This window comes from Alligator mississippiensis, chromosome 2, assembly GCF_030867095.1.
Source record: "Alligator mississippiensis isolate rAllMis1 chromosome 2, rAllMis1, whole genome shotgun sequence".
NCBI lineage: Eukaryota > Metazoa > Chordata > Crocodylia > Alligatoridae > Alligator > Alligator mississippiensis.
The window spans coordinates 232,007,701-232,031,448 of NC_081825.1; the positions used below are offsets into that span (position 1 = coordinate 232,007,701).

Consider the following 23,748-nt stretch of genomic DNA (forward strand, 5'->3'; position numbering starts at 1 on the left):
TCCCAAAGCCCTTGTTGTCATCAAACACACTGCCAACCAAAGCAGCTCTGTTTCCTCCTGTGTCATGAAAGCACTCACAGGTGCTGCCTTTTCTGTGGCTTTTCTTGAGTCATTTATTTTGCTGGGGGGGGGGAGTTCAAATGTTTTCTTTCTGGGCTCTCTAAATCCAAAACTCATTTAAACAGTTGAAAAATTAAAACAGCATAACCCATCTCCCCACTGCTCTGCATAAAAGGCTGCCAATGGAGTAGCAAGAGTTGTTCACCAGCTGCAGGCACAAGGCCCAGTTTCAATCCCCAGAGCTGGAGCAAACCAAATTATTCCTAATCCCATTAGTCAGAAGAAACTTGAAAAAAAGTTAGGATGGGGGGGAGGAAGAACGGGGTGGGGGGACAGTGTTTCTTACCTGGAAATTTTTTACATTGCTGCAATGTATTAAATTTTCCCCTTTTCCAGACTTACTATGTGGTCTGCAAACTGCCAACATCACCTTCCTGAATGCAAAAATATACTGTTACTTAAAGGCCTTACTGGAAGCAGAGGCAGGGAGAGAAGTGTGCTTTAAGCCCGCAATTCTCAACCCATGGGTCATGACCCAAAAGGGGGTTGCAAGAATATATGAAAGGGCTCTGAACAAACTTTAAAAATGGACTCTCCTTTAAAGGAAAAAAATGTGAGAAACCGTGGCTTTTCCCTTGCAGGCTGGCAGAGCCCCCCTGCCCCACACACCAACCTCCTACCCCACATACTAGAGCCTAGGGATCAGGGGCAGCAGGTTGGGAGTGAGGGGCACTGGGTCAGGACTGGTCATCAATATTTCCAAATGGGTCCTCATACAAAAAAGATTGAGAACAAGTGCTCTAAGCCACAACCTCATTCAGGAAGACAGCACTCCAAAATGCAGCACTGCGCCTCTTGTGGCAGGTGTCAGAGCTACACTGCTAGATTTCCAAGGAGAAAGGGAATCCAAACTAATCACTAGCACTTGCCTGACAGTTCACTAACCATAAAGAGCAAGGAGTCTGAGAGGATATCTGAAGCCAAGGGGCTCTGCGGCTTACCATCATGGTTTGCTATGTATTCTGGTCCTCTGTGACCCAAAGCTGCAGCTAGAATCACAGGAGGAAAACATACTAGCGAGGACACTGTAACCCACTTGAGTCATCCCCTCCCACTTCCATAGATTTGCTCACTATCCCCTCCACAAGAGTCCTATACGTGCCACTACCACTCCACTGAAATGTTCTTTCTGCCTTCACTTCTTACCTGGTGTGATCTCAGTTCCCTTTTCTATCTCCTTCCTAAATCCTAGCTCTTGGATCTGTAAGCACTGCAAAATGTTGCAGCCTCTCCTCACGTGTACAAAGAGCATCAAACACATGGCTCTGAAGTAGCACAAAGCACTTGCTTCTTCCCAGATTCTACATTTAAAAACAAAACTGACCATATCAATATGAAGGATTATAACATTTATTCAGTTGTAAGAACATGTCGTTCAGATGCCCTAGAAGCCGCCTCCTCCTCTGTGCAGGGATCTACTTATTAAAATGCTGAAGTTAGGTTTGAATTTGTATAAGAGATAAACTAGCTTCTGGGTCAACATGACCACCTCATACATATTATTATATCAACTTATTGTATTAGTGTGGCATCTGGAAGTCTTAGATGAAGAGTGAGAGGAGGAGAAGAAGGAAGGAAAGAGGAGGAATTTAAGAAGCAACTGGGAGTAGGAATAAGAGAGGATTTTGCTGATTTATGGAGAGCTTCTGCCACGTCAGGGGCAGCAGGAGAGAAAGCATGAAGGTGTCCATGCTTGACAATTTAACAAATGGGCAATGAGGGCTGGCACTCTGGGCTGGCTGGAGGTAGAAGTCTATATTCCCAGTAGCAAATAAGAGATGTCAGGCTGGGGATATACCATGAGGGGCCCCAAATGTGAAGACATAGTTTTTTTGCCTGGACTACTGGAGAAAGGAGAGGCAAGATTACAGACACCTGCCCTGTAAAGTCAGTCAGTGATATCTCAATCAAATTCACTTGTGATCTGGAGAAATGCAACGAGAAGAGCACCCGGACTGATGCAACGGGCAAGGAAATCATCTTTGTGGCAGCACTTTGAACAGGTGTGGTAGGGGAAGGTTGCATTTGTCATGGCAAGTAAAAACAGAGCTGCTGTTGTTACTGAAACACAAATCCTGAAGGCCTGACCAGAAGTTTTACACTTGATCCTTTAACAGTTCTGGAAGGAAATGAAACTCCATGCCCTCAGTGATGCACTACATCTGGGGCCTGATGGAAAGAAATAATTTATTTGGGTGGAATTAAGGCTCTAGCCAGGAATAAAGTTATATTGGGTAAATAAAAAACCCCCCAAAAAACAAATTACAGGAACAGAACACTATGTTTTAAAGAAGTAAAAGCATGCAACTGAACCCCAGGGGATTCAGAGTTAGTGTCACTCAGGCAACCTCACACATCTGAGATTACTGAAAGGCATAGTTGAAATGTAGTCTGAATCCGAGAAGTGATTGTGAAAAGGGAACCTTCTTACTCAGCAGAACTGCTCCCTGTGTGTATTCTGGGTCAGATGCGTTGAATCTAGGGCAAGGTGGGGTCATTCATTACATTTTACTTCTGTTATTCCAGCTAAGCCAGAACAGCTTAAATGAAGCAGGCTGGATGATGTCTCTTTGGGACATAAAGAGAATCTCACAGGCCAATTCATCTGTGATCTGTGGGGTTGCCCAGGTATCACTGTAGCATCTAAATTGAGCTGTAGATCTTTAAGCCAGGAGTTGTCGACCGGGGCTACATGTACCCCTAGGAATACCTGAGACGGCTTTAGGGGGTATGCTTGGGCGGGCAGGGACGGAGCGCCACCAGACAGCACCCCGCATGGCTGCCGCCCAGCTGGCCAGGCGCAGGGGAAAATTGCACACGGTGGCTGCCACCGCTCTACGTCCAGCTGCTCGCCACCCTCCTCTCCCTTGCTTGGTGTCTGGGCACATGCCACCCCCACCCCTGGCAGCCAGGGGCCGGGGGATACACTGCTCTGCGTCCAGCCACCAGGGAGGTACAATGATGCAAAAAGGTTGAAAACCCCTGCTTTAAGCTAATGGAACCCCAATCCTGCAGGTTATAGTGTGCAGAGCCCTACTGATTTCAGTGGGACCTGGCTTAGGCACAGGCCTCTCTGCCTATGTGTTGTAACTTGCAGGGCTGCAGCATAAACTTGCAAAGCTGTTATTTAGAACATTTTTTACTTGTAACCTGAGTACCTTGGATTTGGAGTAACTGAGCCCAACAGAGATGCCATTGTGCATACGTGTGTCTGTCTGAGTCTGTGCCCATTGCAATGGGGCTTTCTTTCCTCCACTTATGAGAATGATCATCATTTAGACTAGAATTACACATCTGCGATTTTAACTGCATCCCAGACAACCCTAGTGCTACCATAAAGGTGGAATTACAAAGACTCTCCATATAAGGTCAGTCAATCATATCTCAATCACCTAGGATAACCTGGAGGTTTATCCAGGAACCTAGGCAGCTGAAGCCATCTTAAACCATTCGCTATGGTTTATTCAGCAAAGTATACACCGCCTAGCAGCACAGCCGTACAGGGTTTAAACTGTGTGCAGGTGTAAGGAGCCTCCTCCCTAGTAAGCTATTTTCCAGCATCCTCCATAGGTAGAAAAGGCTGTTTGCCAATACACTGCCTTTTTAACTTTGTATCTCAGATGACCGGAGGCTTCTGTTTTCTCTCTCCTGTACATTAGAACAGGCTGTAACTAAGTCTTACAATTAGATACAGATAAAAATGAGATAAAGCAGAATTTAAAAAAAAAAAAAGGGGGGGGTTAAAAATTACAGTGTGGAATCAATTACAGAAGGAGTTCTTTCCAGACTGTTTGTTGCGGTTCAGCGTTTCAGACATCCTGTTTCAAGAGACACAGAGGCAACCAATTTAAGAGAATTGGTGGCGTTTTCAGATCATCCCATGTAACTTCTGGTTGACGAGAGCATGGCTTCTCCTTTTCCTCTTCTCTTAGCTCACCTTTTCCGGCTAGTGGGTGGGCTTTCCCCACTCAGCAGCCAGGACTCCAGGTGGAAAATTTTTAAATGGAATATCATCCAATTCTAAACAGACTGTTAGACTGGGTTGCTTAAAAAATTCACTTGACTTGTACAACTAAAACCTTATATATCAGTGGGTGTAATAATCTTGTTTGTTTGTGGAGTTTGTGAAAGCAGGAAACTGTCTCACCAATAGAGATGTCCAATATTGAACTAATACTAAGGTGTTTTGCCAAGCATTCTTCTTTATTACTTTATTGCACTTGGACCTTTAAAATGACCAGTTTCACTTCTTGGTAACTCAGCAACACTCCAGCAGTGCACGGGAACCAAAGGCTACAATGAAAAATGTCCTATATGAAAAGCCACACTGACTGCTTTTAAAATCTTACTCCGTTTTGATTATTTTGCTCCAGAAAGGTCTACTTAGTTTCAGAGCCTATAAAACAGACACAGCTCTGTGGCAAAGAGAACTCAGAATAATTTTCAGACTAAAGCTAAATACTAAAGGTACAGTTTAAAACACAACTACACCGGGATTTTATATTAGTAACAACTGGATGGATTTTTAAATGGATTTAGTTAGAACAGTCGCAGTAATGGAGTACACGCTAGTGTTTTGTGTCGTTGTACAGTACTTACAGTAGGTGGGGAACGCAGTCAGGAAGCCCTGTGCAATGTACCCTGTGGCTACTGAGCTCTATGGGAGTGTTTCCGTGGAATTCAGTGAGTTTTGGATCAGGCCTCTTTTGCTGGGCTAAGGGGAAACAACTGAACGGATCTGGTGACTCAGACCTAGTCCAAACAAGCCGTGAGATGCTGCTGCAGCACTGTTTGAAAGTAAATACAGATAATGCTGTGCCAGAGGCAGTTGGGAAGAATTGGGTCTATTCTGTTTAGCTCAGCAACAAAATCTCTGGAGTGTCCTGATCACAGGAAAGCCTCTGGGAACATAGGGAAAAACACTGCAGAAAGAACCAAGAGGAGAACGCCTCTATTGGCCAGCTCAACCCTCCAGGAAAAGTTTGATGCTTTTACTTTTCCGCCCCAAAGAGTTGGAGGTTTCAAACAACATCCTCTGTGAATCTGAAGGAGTGGCTGAGGAGAGAGAGGTAAAAAGTGGTTTCCATTTTCCAGAAGGGGCAGTTCTCTCACTAATGTGAAGTGCATTCCTGCCTCCTAAGAGCTGGTGTTCCCATTAGCTTGCAGAAGTCCAGGCTTTCCCCAGCCTAAGCTTTTCTTCTATAAAAACACATTTTGCTTTCAATCATCCCTCCTTGTGGAAAGACATGACAAGCCCAACCCTAGCCAGATTAGCAACACCATGCTACTGTATTAAGCCCCATTTAACATATGGGGTAGCAGGGAAAGCTTATAAATATCGGGGGGGGAGGCTACAAAGTAGTGGAGACAGGAGAAAATTTAAATCCTAGCCACATTTGGGACAATCTTGCATTCTTTTATGGGCCCACTTCTAGGAAGCAAGGTGGAGTTTGCAAGAACAGAAAAGACAGATGTCAGGCAATATAAAAGGTGAGGACAGATATCATGCTGTCAAATTCCAGTGGTTAATTCTTCCACATTACATCTCTGAACATGCCCAGATTTTTACCATTTAGATGCAATGCCACTATGAACTATGTCCTTCATGGCCACACAGGTACTGCTTTCAAAGACATATACATCACGTGGACTGCAGAAGGTGTTAGCTCATCTTCCAGATCTCATCACTTCCACTCCAAGGGTGAGAGAGCCATGTTACACCTCTCTCCCAAGAGGATCACAACAGGGTTGAGAAATATGGGTCACCAGGGAAAGGACAGCACCAAGAAGAAAACCAAGCCAACAAAGTATAGAAATAAAAATAATACTTTAACAATCAATTACTAACAGTAATAGTTATAATTGATAAATGAGTATTAATAACAATGGTGATAATTATCATTATTTATTGTTTGATTAGTTGATAAATATTGTTACTCGGGGAAGCAAGGCTGAATAGGGATGTATCAAGACATAATTAATTAATTTCAGATTTCATAAATGCATTGCTGATATTAGAAAAGACCTAAGATCTGAAAGTGTTTTCCCTGAAGGGAATTCCCATGTCCAACCATCTCTGGGGGCTGCTGATAACCCCACACTGCTTTTCCAGAGAGTTGAGAAGTTTGAATTACATTCAGCTATATTTCATGTACCTTGGAAAAGTGGATTTCATAGGGTGACATACATACTTTGCCACTCAAGCTATTCTAAAGCCCTACTTCAATTTTAAACACGACAATAACATCAACGTTCTCATTAGCAACTGGAGCTGGAGAACTACATATTATTCCATTTAATAGCTGTGAGCATAAGCTTTCAGAGGACATAGCATTCATTTTAGACTTGCTCTGACAATTGGAAATACTAGCCAGAGCTGGTCAGAAAACGTCTTCCTCCCCCCACCCTGAGAAAATGTTAATTTTCAGCAAAAATTAAAATATTTAGGCCTAAAACTAAAATGTTCTCTTTGGAAGTGTGGCCACTGTTTTAGGTGCCTCATGCTCCCACTCCTCTCTAGACCTGAAGGTCTCGTGTTTGCACATCTCCCATGATGACAAATCATGGTCTGAAAGGTATATTATGCAAGTCTCTGGCCCCTGTGCAGCATGAGAGTTGCAGTCAGACAAAATGTAGCCTATAGGAGGGACACAGGAGATGCATGAACTACAATTCCTGTGGGACACTGCAGCTGCATTTCCAGATTAAATTATTTTGGGTTTTGGTTGAAGTGTTTGGGGTTTTGAGCATTTACTTCCAGTGAAAAACAAAACAGAACTTTTTCCAAAGAAAGCTGACACCTAAGCAGAAAATTTCGGCTAGTCAAAAACATTCAGTGAAGAACAGTGAAAGAACAGTGTTGACAGGAAATTTTCCACCAACCCCCATACTGGCCACCAGAGACAAATCAGATCAAAGAGGGTTAAAGCACGCTGTCAATTATGCTGAAATATCAGTGTTTAAATCTCACAGCACAGCAGAGAAAAAAGAATCCTGTGCATCAGAAACTCCCAAACTATGGACGGAGGGAGAACCGGGCTCCATCTAAGGCTGCTGGTTTTGCCCCCTAGTATTGCATGCCTGAGAGCATGCAGAGAGCACTCCTACTAGGGTTTGCTTCTGAAAGACTCCATAAAAGGGACTACAGCCTCCTCCTGTCCACAGCTCACACTGACTGCAGCCAGACAGAGACAGACTGTGCCTAAAGAGGTAATGGTAAGAAAAGAATAGCATGGGGATTCATTTTTGACCTGTTAAAGTGAGAAAAATTCAATTGCGAAAGACTTGTTCTGGTATGGTAAACACAATGGAGTTACCAGTCACCTCTCACATCTGTCATCCACATCTTAAGGCGCTGATAAGGGACTAGGTATGTAGAGTAAGGAAAGATTGTGACTATGGAGGAGAAGGGATGCAAGAAAAAAAGGGTGCAGGGAACGCTCTCCACCTACGCATCTGGAGTGTTCAGTCTTTCCCCAAGTGATGCATAGCATTTATTCCCCATTGCCTCAGGTATCAGACACTAAAATGATTATTACTCCCTTGGGACAGCAATTATTATTTGTTACTGATCTAGGACTTCATGTGCAGGGATAAAATAATGATACATGATCAGGCTTTGAAGTCTGTTTGTCTTATTGCAGAACCAGACATCTAAACTCAGAGAATTTCTAAGGCCTTGCCTACAGGGAGTGTACAGGAGCTTAGCAGTAGCCCCGAGGCAGCTACAGTAGTTAATAGCACATACAGCTTGCAGTACAATCAGTCTCTGGTGAAACACGGTGCAGGATGCATGAGATCTTGGTGGTGGGGGGTGGTATTTCTGCTCGTTAACACTGTATTGTGTAAAGTATTACCTAAACTTCACTTCTTAAGAGCTCTGGCATAAGTAATAGAAAGTCCAGGTTTCCTGTCAAAGACTGGCTCTATTGAAACAGCTTGGAGATCACAAACCACGCGTCATAATAATAAATAATAGTAATAAGGAAAAGTAAGTGTGTGCGCATGCACACGCACAAAACAAAAAACCCACCACAACTAAAAAACAGTTATTTTTCTACTCATCCCACCTCCCACTCCCTCCCTGAAGCACTTACTTAGCTCATCGCTGAGAATCTGTACTCAAAACATTACAGCAGCTAAGACTACAATGCATTGTTAGGCAGTTTTATATCCCTCCAAGGGAGGTCCAAGTCATTGGTAGTATGTTTATATAAAACCATAAGCAACTGAGCATTTGAATCCCATGTCTAAGCTGGACAAAAAAGAGGAGGCAGCTAGTACAGTAGATGTTGTTTCCACAATTGTTCAAGGTACATCTGGTTTGTTCAGAACACCTGGGGCGCCTATACACACGTACAGGGAGACTGCTCTGATGCTCTGTAATTAATCGAGTCTGCTGGAGCGTGGCAATTACCGTGCTTCAACAGACTCCAGCATCACGTGTATCAGTGTCCCCACGCTGAAAAATGGCGATGGGGGAACTTTAACTAAAGCTCTTTCGACAAGCCTAAGTTAAAACTCCCCTGCTGCCATTTTTCAGCATGGGGACACTGATACACATGATGATCTGGGTGTTTTAATAAGAGCCCCCCCAGCTCCCGGAGCATGTGTATAAATGCCCCTGAATTCAAGCCACATCATATGGCAAAGACCCAACTGACAGTAGCCCAGAGGTGATTTAAGGAGTGCAGTGGAAGGACATTGGAGTAGTTACAAAGCTGACCACAAGCCCTAGAATCCCTCAGAAGCTAACGGTATTAGTGCTCCCCTTGCTACGCACTGGAGACCTTCAGTGTACACACACCCTTCTCTGAAGCAGAGCTGTAATACAAACCAGATGCTGCAGAGATTTTTTCCCCTCCTTGTCTGCACTGAATTTAAATACTGAGCGCTTTGTTTGCCAAAATTAATTCTTTAGCTCAGATCTTAAAGGGCCCATGCACCATTTCTTGTCTCTTCTTTCATAATTTTGCTCAGGTTTAGCTGAGACCCTATTAAAACCTCACAACTCTCATCTATACTTGGGGTGCAAATATTCATGAGGGAGGTCATGAATGTGAAGATTTAGGACTCTGCTTAGAGCTAAAAAAAACAGAGCTTGCTTCACATCTTCACAAACTTTATTGTACTGCTTTCACTTCGATGTTGAGAAACTCTCTGCAGGTGGAAACCATAAAATGCAAATTAGCTTCTTTTTTTTTTTCCATAGATTTCATAGATGTTAGGGTCAGAAGGGACCTCACTAGGTCATTGAGTCCAACCCACTGCCCTGGGCAGGTAGGAGTGCTGGGGTCAGATGACCCCAGCTAGGTGCTTGCCCAGCCTCCTCTTGAAGACCCCCAAAGTAGGGGAGAGCACCACCTCCCTTGGAAGCCCATTCCAGATTCTGGCAACCCTTACCCTAAATAAGTTCTTTCTAATGCCCAACCTAAATCTGCTCTCCATCAATTTGTGGCCATTGTTCCTAGTTACTCCAGAGGGTGCCCTAGTAAATACAGCATCTCCTATTCCCTGCTGCCCTCCCCCTGATGTAGGCAGCCACAAGATCACCTCTCAGCCTTCTCTTGCGAAGGCTGAAGAGATCCGGGTCCCTCAGTCTCTCCTTGTAGGGCCTTGCCTGCAGGCCTCTGACCATACGAGTGGCCTCCTCTGAACCGTCTCAAGAGTCTCCGCGTCCCTCTTGAAGTGCAGCGCCCAAAACTGGACGCGGTACTCCAGCTACAGTCTGACCAGTGCCGCATAGAGGGGAAGCATCACCTCCCTGGACCTGTTCGTCATGCATCAGCTAAAGCATGAGAAAGTGTGGTTAGCCTTGTTGATCACTTTGTCATATTGACGACTCATGTTCATCTTGGAGTCAGCTATGACTCCAAGATCTCTTTCTGCTGCTTTGCTGCTGAAAAGGTCCTCCTCCAGCCTGTAAGTGTGCTGGTGGTTCTTCTTGCCCAGGTGCAGCACTTTGCAGTTGTCTTTGTTAAACTGCATCCTATTCCATTCTGCCCATTTTTCCAACCCGTCCAGATCCTCCTGGATCCCTTCCCTGCCCTCTGGTGTGTTAACTTTGCCCCATCATTTGGTATCATCTGTGAATTTGGACAGAGTGTTCTCCACACCCTCATTCAAGTCACTGATGACGACACTGAACAGCACTGGTCCAAGGACGGAGCCTTGTGGGACTCCACTGCCCACATCTTTCCAGGTCGATACCAACCTGTCCACCATCACTCTCTGGGTACGACCCCTAAGCCAATTTGCCACCCACCTGACCGTGTACTCATCTATAATCGCAGCCTGCCAGTTTATTTACGAGAACAGAATGAGATACCATATCAAAGGCCTTCTTAAAGTCTAGGTAGATGACATCTACCTTGACTCCTGCATCTAAGCATTTTGTGACCTGGTCATAAAAAGAAACAAGGTTAGTCAGGCAGGATCTACCTGCAATGAACCCGTGCTGATTTCCTTTCAGCATTATTTCCCCTGCTGGGCTCCCACAAATGTGATCCCTAATGATTTTTTCCAGAGTTTTCCCCAAGGATAGAGGCGAGACTAACTGGTCTATAGTTTCCTGGTTCCTTCCTCATCCTGTTCTTGAAAATAGGGACCACATTGGCCCTTTTCCAGTCCTCTGGGACTTGAACCGAGCACCATGAGCGCTCAAATAGCCGTGCCAGTGGCTCTGCTATGACACCGGCCAATTCCTTCAGCACCCTTGGAAGAAAGTTCATCTGGGCCTGCTGATTTAAACACATTCACCCCTCCAAGTGCCCCTTCACTAAGTCTGCACTAACAATTGGTGGGCTGGTGTCCCTCCTGTGTCTGTCTATGACACAACTGGGAGATTTGTCTTGGTCTGTATCTAGGAATACAAATGCAAAGAACTCACTGAAGAGCTCAGCTTTGTCCCCACTCCTTGTCACCAATTACCCTAGTTTGTCCTGTTGGGGTCCTATGCTACCCTGCACCTTCCTTTTGCTCCCTATATACCTGAAGAAGGACTTTTTGTTGTCCTTAAATTGTGTTGCCAGCCTAAATTCTAATCCTGCTTTGGCCTTCCTAACTGATTCCCTGCCAGTGCGAGCCGGGGTGGTATACTCCTCCTTGGTAGCTACCCCCTGTTTCCGCAGCCTGTATACCTCTTTCTTTGCCTTTAGGCTTTCCTGGACTTCCCTGTTCAGCCAAGAGGGCTTCTTGGCCCCTTTGCCCTCTTTTATATGCAATGGGATTGTCTCTTTCTGCACCGTTGAGGAATGACCACCCTTCCTGGACCCCCATTTCGCCAGTGCTCTTGAGTTTTAATGGCTCACTAACTAATCTCCTGAGCACACTGAAGTTAGCCTTTCTGAAGTTTAGCACTTCAGCCCTGCTGGATAGTTTACCCACCCTTCGCTGAATAGTGAATTCAATCAATCAATGGTCACTGTCCCCTAGGTTACCTTGTACCTGGAGTTTTCCCACCAGGTCATCCCCCATAGCTAACACCAAGTCCAGCAAGGCATTTCCCCTAGTGGGATCATATACTTCCTGCGTTAGGTGGAGGTCCTGCATCAGAGCCCATCACTTCTTTTTAATGTCTGTCAGTAGTCATACACATAGTAAGGGGTTTGCCTGACTCCCATCTATTCATTTAGCCTTTGACAAATTGGAAAGGATGGGCAGCCGAAATGCAAGATGCACCTAGCATACTATTAACCAATTTGTCCTAGCATAGTGGCTGTGTACAAACTACAATACAATGGACATGTCCATTTTAGAACTATGTATTTACCATATCTCAGTTTTAATCCTTTTAGGAGCCCAGTCACTGTGCCCCAAATTTAATGGCAGGAAAACGAAGTTAAACACAGCTTGAAATGCAACCTTATGTCCAAATGCAAACTTACATCTAATTTCACATAAGCAAGCTTGTGTCTCAAGAAGTCTTCTCAACTAACAAGAACATTCACTTTATGATTTCCAAATGTCTATTTTGAAGGACACCACTCTCGAGTCTACCACACATTATTCATCGGAAAGGACAAAGGATGACACCAAATTTAAAAATCAAAGCCTAAATTCCTCTCTCATGGGTAAAGGACTAGGCCTTGCTAGAAGAGTTGTGCTGTTAAAATGTATAGAGAGAGTAGTTAGCTGTGTTATTCTGAAGTAAGACAGAAAGCAGAACAGGGTGGCACCTTAGAGACTAACTTGTTCAGAGAGGCTTGTATTGGTGACAGTTTACTTGGTCAAATGCTATCATAAGGTGTCGCCCTGCCTTGCCTCTTAAAATGAATGAAAACTGATCTGATAAAGGAAACCCTAGGTACTTTCCACTGACAAGCAAAACTGGTCATGCTGTCAGGAGCAGCCCAATAGCCTTCAAAGAAGAACTGACTCAGAGGCCGAGGTTGGGTTTTACAAACAGATTCCTAAAGATCAAAAACCTGACCAAACTCTAAATTTCTAAAGGACACCAAGGCCTTTTAATGGTCAAGCAGACAAAACATAGGCAAAAGTACTTTTCCTTTTAAGTGTAAGATATTACTGCCTTACCATGGTCACACTTGCATGGTTAGATTACAGTAGCATAGTAGAAGTGAACAAATTCAAAGGTTGCACCCAATCAATAGCTCTCTCTACAACAATGACAGAACAGTGCTTCAAGGAATTCATAGGCCTTAAGATCACGTTCTTTCACTGACAAAACACTGCGGAAGAGTTAAATAACAAAGTTATCAATAGCCCAAAACATCCCTCTTGCCTTCATAGTGCCACTTTCATCACCAATGGGTTTTTTCCAATACCTTGCAATGTCCTTCTGACCCTATTAGCAGCTCGTTAATCTTCTCTATAGTTCATAAACAAGCCATTAAAAACACAGTAGATATCAAGACACTTCTGAAAACAGCAAATAGTTTGCAGTCATACCCTGTTCTATTACATTTCTACTTGATCTCCACCCTTACTGAAGTCACTTCACATGCCTCCTGTGAAGTCAAATATTAAGCAATTTACTGCTTTACTGTAGAGGAGGTTTTCAAAGCCACGCAAGAAAATAAAGGCGGAATTCTATTTCACTTTGTGTGCCGAAAGGGCAACTGGCCTGTCATGTAAGTGGCTCATCCAGGACTAAGACAAACAGATTGTGAGTGTATTGCTCCTGCAAGGTGGATGCTCATCCTGAGCAAGCTCCATAGGCAAGGCAGTGACCAGGCAGGTATGCAGCTTTGGTCATTCATACCTGAACATGTCTCAGAAAAAACAAGGAGGAAGACAGCCATCCCACGGGACAGCCCCACTAGCTCAATGGTCAGGGCAGGCACTGAGGAAGTAGACCTGGGTTCTAGCCTCTACTTATCCGAAAAGGTGGTTCAAACCCGCACCTCTCCAGCTTCTCAGTACAGCGCTCTAACCACCATACCATAGACTCTGAGGTATTACAGACTGGATGGTGCCTGAGACTGAAGTTTTGAAAAGGTGGTACTAGAGTAAACTGACATAGTAAAGAACAAGTCACCAAGGCCAAACATAACTTTTGAGAGTAAAAAGCAAAAATATTGGTAGCCACAAAATATTGAGCTGTCTTTCATATCAGAGGCCTGGATCGTAACAACTGTTGTATCTATTTTCTTTTTTAAAGGGCAGCACTAAGAGCAATCCTAGGGAAGTACAAGCCAGCAAGGCTTACTTCCAAATCAAGTAAAACTCCTAAACATGCATGACATAACAGAGGAAAGAAAATAGCCAGCGTGGTTTCTGCAAAGAACTAAAAATTAACAACAGACATGATTCTTACTTGTATTACAATAACATATGTAATAGTAGTATCTATAAGAACCTCATTGCATTAGGCTCTGACTAACATTTGGAGATCAGGAGAGTCACCCCAAGGAATAACAATACAGCCAGGCACCCAGGGCAGCTGCCACACACAGGGGCAGCAGCAACTTCCGGTTGTCGCTGTACTATTGACGCAATTGTGTGGCTATAGCGGCAGTCCTTTTTCTGCACTCCCACCCCACCAAGTTGGCACCCCACTCATGCCACTCACCCAACGAGCTTTAGGCCTGTCAACAAAATTAGCAAATAAGGGAGAGACAAGTAAGTAGGTTAGTCAAAAGTTTTTTTTTTAATCCATGTAAGTCACTAACCAGAGGTTATCAAAGAAGCTAAATAATCACTGGGCAAAAGGTGATGCCCTCTCACAGATTAGAAACTGGCCAAGAGAAAAATAAGATCAAATGAGTTAGGAATCATCTTAATTTCCATTTCCAGAAAGATGCTGGGACAAATAATCAAACCAACTATTTGTAAGCACGTGGAAGATAGCAAGGTGACAAGAATTCTGCCTTACCTACACGGATTTGGTAAGAATAAGGCACATTCAGATTTCCTTTGATGACAGGGTTACAGGCTTTCTGCAGAGTGGAGAAGGTCTGATATATTTTGACTTTACTCCAGCTTTTGACATTATCTCACATGACATCCTTTTAAGCAAGTGAGGATAATGCAGCCTGGAGAAAAACTATTGTAAAGTGGGTGTCCAACTACTGGAAAAACAGTCAAAAGAGAAGTTATCAGTGACTCACTTTTGAGCAGGAAGGAAGTATCAGGTTGGATTCTGCAGGCCCAGTACAATTCAACATTTTCATTAATGACTTGTATGATAGGACAGGGTGTCCACTTATTACGTATGCAGATGATATCAACCTGGGAGGGACTGCAAGCATAGCGGAAGGATAGGTTTTAAATTCAAAATTATTTTGACAGGGTGTGGCAAAGGTTTGAAATAAACATGATGAAATTCAATATGGACAAATGTAAAGTTCTACACATACGTAAGAATAATCAACTCTAAAAATACAAGATGGGGAATGACTGACAAGGCAGCAGTTCTGCTGAAAAGGATCTGCAAATTATGGTAGAGGTAGATCACAAAAGAAACTCAAGTTAAGAATATCATACTGCATAGAAAAAGCAAACAATATGCAAGGATGTGTAAACTGGAGCTCTGCATGTAAGAAATGAAGTAAATCCCTCCACTCCAATCACCCGTAGTACGGCCTCAATTGGAGTAATGTGTCCAGTTTTGGCATCACGGAAAGACCTGGGCAGAGCTCAGAGAAGAGTGACAAAGACCTGGAGAGCTTTAGAAAACATGATGTGTAAGGAAAGATTGAACAGCCTGGATTTTCTTAGTCTAGGGAAGACAGAGGAGAAGCATGATATGGTCTTCAAATATGTAAAAGGTTATGGTAAAAAAGAAAACTTATGAATGGTTTTCTGTGCCCAATAGGGACAGAACAAGAAGAAATGGTTTTAAACTGTATCACAGAAGATTTAGGTTAGATGTTAGGAAAAACTTCTGTAGTATAAAGCTAATCACGTGCTGGAATAGATTACCTAGTGAGATTATGGAATCACTATCAGTGTTGGTTTTTTAAAAATGGGTTAGACAAAAACATCTCAAATGCTTTTGGTAGAGGTGCTCCTGTTTTTGGACAGATTGCTCCTTGCAGTCCTATTTTTATGATTCTATGAATGAATGTTCAATGTCCATCCCAGCAAAAAACCAAAATTAGTGGGTATCCAACTGTTCTGTACAACAGCTAATGCCATTTAATGCATTTATTAATGATCTGGCAAAAGGGTAAACAATAAGATGACAACCATTTAGGTTAATAAAACCTAGGAGCCATAAGGAACTTTAGTAGAACTTAGGTGACTAGCTAGGCAGTAGGCTACACAATGACAAAATAAATTCATTGTTGATGAATACACAGTGATTCACATCAGCAAGAAAAATTGGAACTGCTCATACTTTTTACTGGTTTGTAAGTTAAATGTAAATTCTAATCAACTCTGATCACCTAGGAAATTGACATGGACATCAATGCCTCGGTTCAATATATAGCAGACAAACAAGATGTCAGTGTATATATGAAATAGGATGGAAAGAAGCTGACAATATTATATTGCAGGCTTACAAAATCAAGAATGACATGCCCTCACCTAGAACATGGGTTCAGTTTTGAATTTCAGTAAGAGAAGGTAAACATAGTACATTACCAACAACATATATTTTAGCGCAACAGAAATACCTATTTTAAAACTGCATAGCCATGCAATAAAAAAAAAAACAACCCAACTGAATGAAAATGTGCAGCACTAGTTCAATATTTCAGGAGAAATAGCTGCTCTCGAAAAAAAGTCATAAAACCTAATTTAGGATCCTTTATAAATCCTTAGTAGACTACAGTATACTCCAGTAATGGTTTAAAACATCATCATTTCAGTGTCTCCAGGCTATGTTAGAGGAGGTTTACACAGAGTTGGATTTAGACAAAGGTTAGTTTTACACTAAGCAGCTTACAGCTATCGTTATTTGCGTTTAAATATAAAAGAACTCACTCCCATTTTGCTAAAAGAAACTGTCAGAGTTCAGCAATAGCTACTGAAACCAACACTTTCTGTGGACATTCTGGTTGCTTATTAACTACAAGGGAGACTTGCCGCCAAAAACAGAAACCTTGAACCTAAAAGGGAGGTACCTTTCTCCCACACATCAAACAAAAATGTTTATTAGATAGGGTACCTTTCACCTTATCCACAAACAGACAAATTCAAAAATGTCTCACACAGATGCAAGTATCTCTGGAGTGGAACACAATGGTGTTGCTCAAAAACGCACACTACTGAGGAACTGGCTAGAAAAATAATACCTTTTATTACATTAAAAACATCCTTTGCCTAAGTCCTTAGAACAACACAGATACAACCTACACCCCTGAATCCTTTGAATCAAGATATTTGCCTGCACTGAGCAACCAGATAATCTATTTGTAACCTTTATCCTTCCTTAGGTCTTCTTTTTTCACCATGTTATGTCCCCTGCCTGTCATGTTCATTATCAAAATAAAGTTCTTTAGGGTAGGGGTTCATCTTGTTGTCTGCAAAGCATTAAAGACGCTTGGCAAGTTCAATAAAATTGCTTCACAGCACACGGTAAGGACATTAAAGGCAACTAAAATGGTTCCTTCTTAATATGAAAGTCCATTACATAAATAAGCTACAGACCTGCTCAAGGTGGCAATAACCTAGGGCAATGAAGGGTAAACACAGCAACCTGAACCTATTTAGTCACTGTGAGGAGAGAGACTGAGGAAAAAAGTAGGAATCAAATGAAATGGTGACCATTACTGCTTTGGAAGGCTAGCGAGATGGCCCCGCCTGCTTGAATGGTTAAGTTGTTACAGGTCATCAAATATAAAGCAATTAGAGGTATTGTTTGGCTTTTCATAACACCATCACTTATTATACAAAGTTGTCAATGATTAAAAGAACGATTTTGAAAACCCTCTCTTCTACTCTGAAAGGTGAGAAGGCTGAGGGGGTAAAAAGACTGTACAATCAGCACCATACCTAGACTCCTGACGGCCCTGGGCAAACTTTTAGTATTGGGCCCCCTTCGCCAGACCTAATGATAATAATAATTTTAAAATTACCATTCCCGGGCACCCTGTCTGGGCCCTGGGTGGCCGCCCAGGTCACCCATGCCCATGTCCGGCCCTGGTGCAATTCACAGTTGTTCCTTTGGCGCAGCTTTTGTATCTTGTCAACTAAGAGACCCCAGGGACATCTGCTCAAGGGGTGGCCCCAGACTGCGACAAGTTCCAAGGTGAAAATGGAAAGGTAGTCCTGCTGGCTACTATTATGAAAAAATATTTTGTTCTCACCATCCAAGCAGCATGTCTTCTCCTCCAACTTTCACAGCCAAACCTGGTACAGGTTCTTATTTGAATAATCCTAAAAGAGATTCGCAAATTGCACCTCAATTCCATGCAACTGTGTTTGCATACACACCCAGATACTCCAAGTCAGAGGAGTAGGGAGACTGGGGAGATATACAGCATGTGACTGTCCATTCTTATCTGCCGGCGTCCAAATGGCTTGAGTCATCCAGATGTCTACAGAAACCTCCCCAATTAAAATACTGATATCACTTTCAATTGGTGTAGGCAGAAAAGCCAAATCACTCCCACCCAAGGCCAAGAAAGGCTGCAGTGATCCTTCCTGGGTTGCATGAGAAAAAAAAAAAAAATCTACTTTTTCCTCCCCTCTCCCACCACTTGCCCTTAGATCAGTGGTCTCCAGCCTTTTTAAGTAGGAGATCACCTTTGGCATTTAAAAGCAACTCAAGATCTACCGTGTGCCGGAGCCGCCTCCCTCCCCCATCAGTTAAGTCTGTGGGGAAGGAAGTGGGGGGCAGACTGAGGCAGAGGGAGAAAAAATTATTTGGGGGGCACGCCTCCCCAGCAGGTAAGTCCCACCCTGCTGGGGCCCCAATCAACATCAAATGAATGATGCATTTCTTTTGACTAGAGCAGGGGTTGGCAACCCCTGGCATGCGTACTGAGCGTGGCATGCGAGGCTATTTTGCTTGGCACGCCAAGGCCAGCCCCGGCTCCGGGAAGCTGCTGCCAGCGATGGAGCCTGGTCTGCTCCGAGCAGGGCTTGCAGCATCCCAGCTGCCTGCTGGGAGCAGCCCGGGATCCCAGCTGGCAGCAGCTCCCCAGAGCCAGGGCCGGCTGCAGGCGGGAGGCTCCAAACAGCTGCGCTGGGCTCCGGCACCAGCTCGGCACTGGCATGAGCAGGTGTGCCTTGGAGCGGGCGGGGGGAGGGGGGGGGGAAGGGGCCTGAGGCAGCGCAGCCCCGGTCTCTCCCCCGCTCCTGGCACAGAGCTGATGAGCCCAGCGCAGCTGTTTGTAGCCAGCCCGGGCTCTGGGCAGCTGCAGCAGCAGGCTGGCTACAAACAGCTGCGCCAAGTGCATCACCTCTGTGCCGGGAAAGGGAGAAAGTGACCAGGGCTGCGCTGCCTCAGGTCCCACCCCCACCACCCGCTCCGAGGCACACCTGCTTGCGCCAGTGCGGAGCTGATGCCAGAGCCCAGCACAGCTGTTTGGAGCCTCCCAGCTGCAGCCACCCTGGCTCCGGGGAGCTGCTGCCAGGCAGGATCCCGGGCTGCTCCCAGCAGGCAGCTGCAAGCTCTGCTTGGAGCAGCCCGGGCTCCAGTAGCTACCCAGAGCTGGGGTAGCTGCTGGTAGCCACAGAGCCCGGGCTGGAGGGCAGGGGCTTTGGGTTGGGGGCAAGGGGCACAAGCAGGGTATCCTGCCACGTACCCCTTGCCCTCATTTTGTTTTTCTGCCATGCCAGCACTCCGGCACCTTCCATCGTAGGCATTATGGTGTTTTTCGGCACTCCGGCCAAAAAACGTTGCCTACCCCTGGTCCAGAGGTAGGAAAAAAAAATGTTGATCATAGAGTCCTACTTGGATACAGGCTGAGAAATGCCCATTAAAGTGGATATTTTAGTCCCATGCGCAGCATTTCAGTTTCTGTGGAATATGGGGAAAGTCCACCACATTTTAATCAGCCCAACTGCACAGTAAAATATGCCTCCGGACAAGATTTTGAGCACTTTCCAAATGCAGTTTGACAAAGCCTCTTGACTCTTAAGAGTCCCATGGGCACTGAGAATGAAGTGAATGCTCAAGTCGTCTCACTGGGGCTTAGAAGGAGGGGTGCTTTCTGTGCCAATTAAACCAGGAAAAGAGCTCTCACAGGACTGTAACATTGTCTTTAGGCTTCTATCATTCTAGTTGATGGCTTCACTCCCTCACCCCTTAAGACACTTGCCAGCATGGTGCAGACAGCAGGATGTTTGCAGTACCCAATTTCTCTTTAGGGGCCTAAAACAATATCAATTATGGTATTACATGTGATCTGTTGATGTGGAATGATACACAAATATCATAAAGTCAGGTACTGACAGCAGCCTGTTCTAGTGGTCAAACTCTAGTATGTGGCAACCCTTCAGGAGAGGAAGAAAGGCCATTTGCTCTCAATCCACAGATCCATATGGCAGAGACAGAGCAGCCTTTCTCTTGGGATAGGAAGAACCTGTTCTCTAACACAGGTCTGTATCTGTGGAAGTCAGGTGGTAACCACCTCCATTCTCCAAACAGAATGGTAGAGATCACTCTTGAGTGAGCATCAGAACTGGAATCAGCACGTAGCACACACATTCAGAAAAAGATTGGCAGCGATGAGTCACTACTGCCAACTGGGGTGGGAGGCAGCAGAGCTGTGAGCGCGCTGGATACATCTTCGGTGGTTATGCAGATTTAGAAACAGAACACCAAATCCTTCTGAAAGAAGTGGATATGCTGCACTAGGCTGACTAACGTCTTTGCCATGCAGAGAGCCTGGCGCTGAAATAAACAGAGGACAGCACTGCCGAGGAGGCGCAAGCCAAAGTGAAAACCGACTGCAACATGGTTGGTATCCAGGAGACAGAGATAACCTTGAACACGCACACTTCTCTCTGCACCTTGGCAACCATGTGCCATAGTGGCCTGTACTATTTGACAGGCAAATCAACAAATAAGATTCATCCGAAGTGCAGTCTCCTCTCCCTCCCTCTTCCACCCCTTTATCATGACGCCGTCTCTAACTTGCACTGTCCCACATCATCAGTAACTGAACGGTCTTCACGGAAACACGTGCATTAAGGGAGGGAAAGATCTATTTTTTTGGAACAGAGTCTAACAGAGCACACAGGATAGAGCTGGCTAGTAACCATGGCATAACTTTCCACTGTAATTATGCTGGCAGTGCTGCTGCCCTCCCTCCCTCCGCACACATGGAACATTCCAAAGGTTTTGTTTCATTACCACACTCCTCAATAAGCGGATGAGGGTGGAGAAGAGAAGGAAAGAAATGATTATGGCAGTAGCCAAGGGCACTAGATAGCATCAACACAGTCAGGTCCATCAACATCTTTGAGGCCCCATGCGTTGTTAGTGCTGTGCTGGCTATTGTAAGTCCATCCAGAAGTTAGGGATGGGATTTATATAGGACTTTTTGCTCAGGACCAGATGAACTAAGCAGGATTCTAGATTTATTTAGGAGCCATTGTGACCTGCAACAAGCAAGAAAGTAAAGGGCTTGGGGGGGGGGGGGGAATTATCTGTGCAAACAAAATTACATTCAAATCTAGCAGGGTCACTGCTTATATTAGAGCTGCCCCAACACACCTCAGCTAACAAAATCCTCTGCCGCTCTCACCCACTGCTCCCCTGAGAGCAAACGCAAGGTGCCAGACTGGAAAGAGGAAGCAAGTTTCAGGACAGGGGACCTCATTTAAAATGCTCCCATGCTAGACCCTTCAAGTTCAATGTATGGGGCTGTCATCTTAATACAGCCTTCAGCTCAGCTCCGTTGTCACAGCAACAGAGTGCTGATCTGGATTTTCCGAGCCGGGGGCAAGGTGGGAAGAAAACATGAGTGTGTAGGTCCTGAGGCTGTGGTTCTGGCTAGTCTCCAGTTTGGTTCGGTTATCTGCGATAAGACGCCACTGCGGATCTTAACTACACCGCGGATGTCCACACAGATCCTACAGAAACCCCTCACCCTAAGGCTGTGAAACCAGTGTGGGTGGAACATCAGAGAGAGGTATGGTGGTTTTCCTCTTGGCTGATATCATATGTTTTATTAACCCTGGATTTCATAATAAATTAAACAAGCTTCCTTTATTTTTATAACACAAGCGTTGAGGTGGCCAGCATCACCTAGTAGGTCCTTCAGGTGCCTGTTAGAGAAGCCCTTTCAACTAGACTGACATTTGTGTGTCCCCTGAATGATTTCAGACAGGTTTTCTTACTTACTTACATAATGACTTCTATGGCAGAGGCTCCCAACCACCAGGCTGGTAGATTGGCTGCTGGGCCACCAGCAGTCATGTGCAGGGTTAAGCTGGGCAGCAAGGCAGCCCCAGAGGGAGGTAGCTGGCTCCATGAGCCCCCTCCCACTCCTGCCGCCATGGCTGCACCCGGCGAGGTACTGCCCACGCAACAGGTACCAGGGCCCATTCTGGGCCAGGCAGGACCCCCAGCCCCACCTGCAGCTGGGAGTGGGGGGATGCAGGCAGGGAAATGCCTAGGGCAGAGGGCAGGGAGGCAGCTCCACTGCTTGCTCCTAGGGAAGGCAGCAGAGCCCCTTCTTCCTGGGCAGCCCCAGCTAGGTCCCCCGGGCCACTGCCTGCGCAGCCCTGCAGGGTCCCCCGCGGCTGTGGTGCCCCATTCTGATCATCACAATCCTGCCCCTCCCCATGTAAAAATTAAGTTTAAATTTGTAAATAAAATTAAAATATGTTTGCCGGTCCGCAGCATAAAAGAGGTTGGGAACCACTGTTCTATGGGTAAGTGACCCGTAGTCAGATTTCCTACTCGTCAAAAACGAGGCTGCCCTTACACCGTCAGCGTGTAGTCTTCACCTATTCTACTGTACATTAAGCCACCCTTCAGAGGATGCTATGTCAAGGCCACAGTAGAAAAGGCAGGGCAAACATGTGGAAGAGGAAACACATTCCATGATATTAGTGTGTCCTAGTATTGCTTGGCTTAATTTCCACTTCATATTTCAGTTCTTTTGCTAGAGTGACCCAGGGATTAGTTTCCTTCATAGACAGTTCTAGTACCAAATGCTCTGCCACATGCAATTTAAAGCCTTCTCTACTCTGTGCTTAACTTTTCCCCCCAAGTTTTCCCACTACTGCTCCCACTGGTGCAGCGCTACTGGAACAAACAGATGCTGACATTTCAACCACCACATTGTCTAATCTTGCTCTGGGCAAGGTTAAAGGACTCACTAGTAAAGAAGGCATTTATGTTTCTACATCAGTACTTCCACTATTTGTTGCCAGTGGTGCAGTTCCAGCAGCGAGATATGCAAGGAAAATGGCATGTAGTACATATAAATCTGCCAGTTTATGACAGATTTGGGGGGGAAAAAATGAAACGGTTTCTCTATGGAGATTCAGTGACATCACTACTACATAATGACCAATGAGGGCTAGATTTCATTTGCTTTAAAGTCCGACAGTGCCGCTCCAAGAGTAGTCCCAGAGATCATTGCAGAATAAAGTATTTCCCTGCAGAGCCACAATGGATGCCACATGGGGACATCTAACACAAAAGGCACCACAGATTCTACTTGATGACACAGGTTTTATACTAGGCAAGCATATTAAAGAAACAGATTTGCAAATCGCTACCCATAGTCTGATTTCCTAAGCTTCTAGGTATGTTTGGCTAGCCTTGGAATTTGATGCAATTTCCCCTATATGTAATCATAGATATGCACACCCCCTCCCAAACAGACAATCTTATTCTAAGTCATTCTGCAGTGGGCAGTAAGTCACAGTACAGCCCATCTACATAAGGAAGGGGGGTTCCCATACAGACTATATAAATGTAAGGTTTTGATCTTTGCTTTAACCTGCAAATTCTTCTTGGCAACAGTTGTTAAGCAAAACACTGAAATGTAGTTTACTTTCAAAATTGGTATTGGGTAATAATTTGGAATACTTGCCATGCAGAATGTATTGCTATTGATTCTTGCTTTCTTTCAATACCTCCCCAAATTCTCTAGATCTTCTGCTTTCTATATTTCCTAAGTGCAAGGTTTTTTGGTTCTTTACTCAAGCAACTCTTAATTGCACTTTTATTGCAGAAATATCAATGTGTGGGTGGAGATAGAAAAAAAAATTGGAAATCAGCAGACCATGGATTCCACCTCACAATGAAAG

At 44.7% G+C, this 23,748-nt stretch overlaps 1 protein-coding gene across 6 annotated transcripts in view; it reads right to left on the reverse strand.

Annotated features, from left to right (window-relative positions):
* ACTN1 (actinin alpha 1) overlaps positions 1-23,748 on the reverse strand; it is a 131,767-nt gene that overhangs the window by 86,683 nt on the left and 21,336 nt on the right. The window contains exon 1 of one of the 6 annotated variants that reach the window (XM_019476759.2): positions 17,838-17,964. The exons of the other annotated variants lie outside the window; for them this stretch is intronic. Within the exon in view, the coding sequence (XP_019332304.1) occupies positions 17,838-17,942 (105 nt within the window). The 5' untranslated portion in view covers positions 17,943-17,964. Of the gene's footprint in view, positions 1-17,837; positions 17,965-23,748 lie in introns of those variants that run through there. 6 annotated transcript variants of the gene reach the window in all.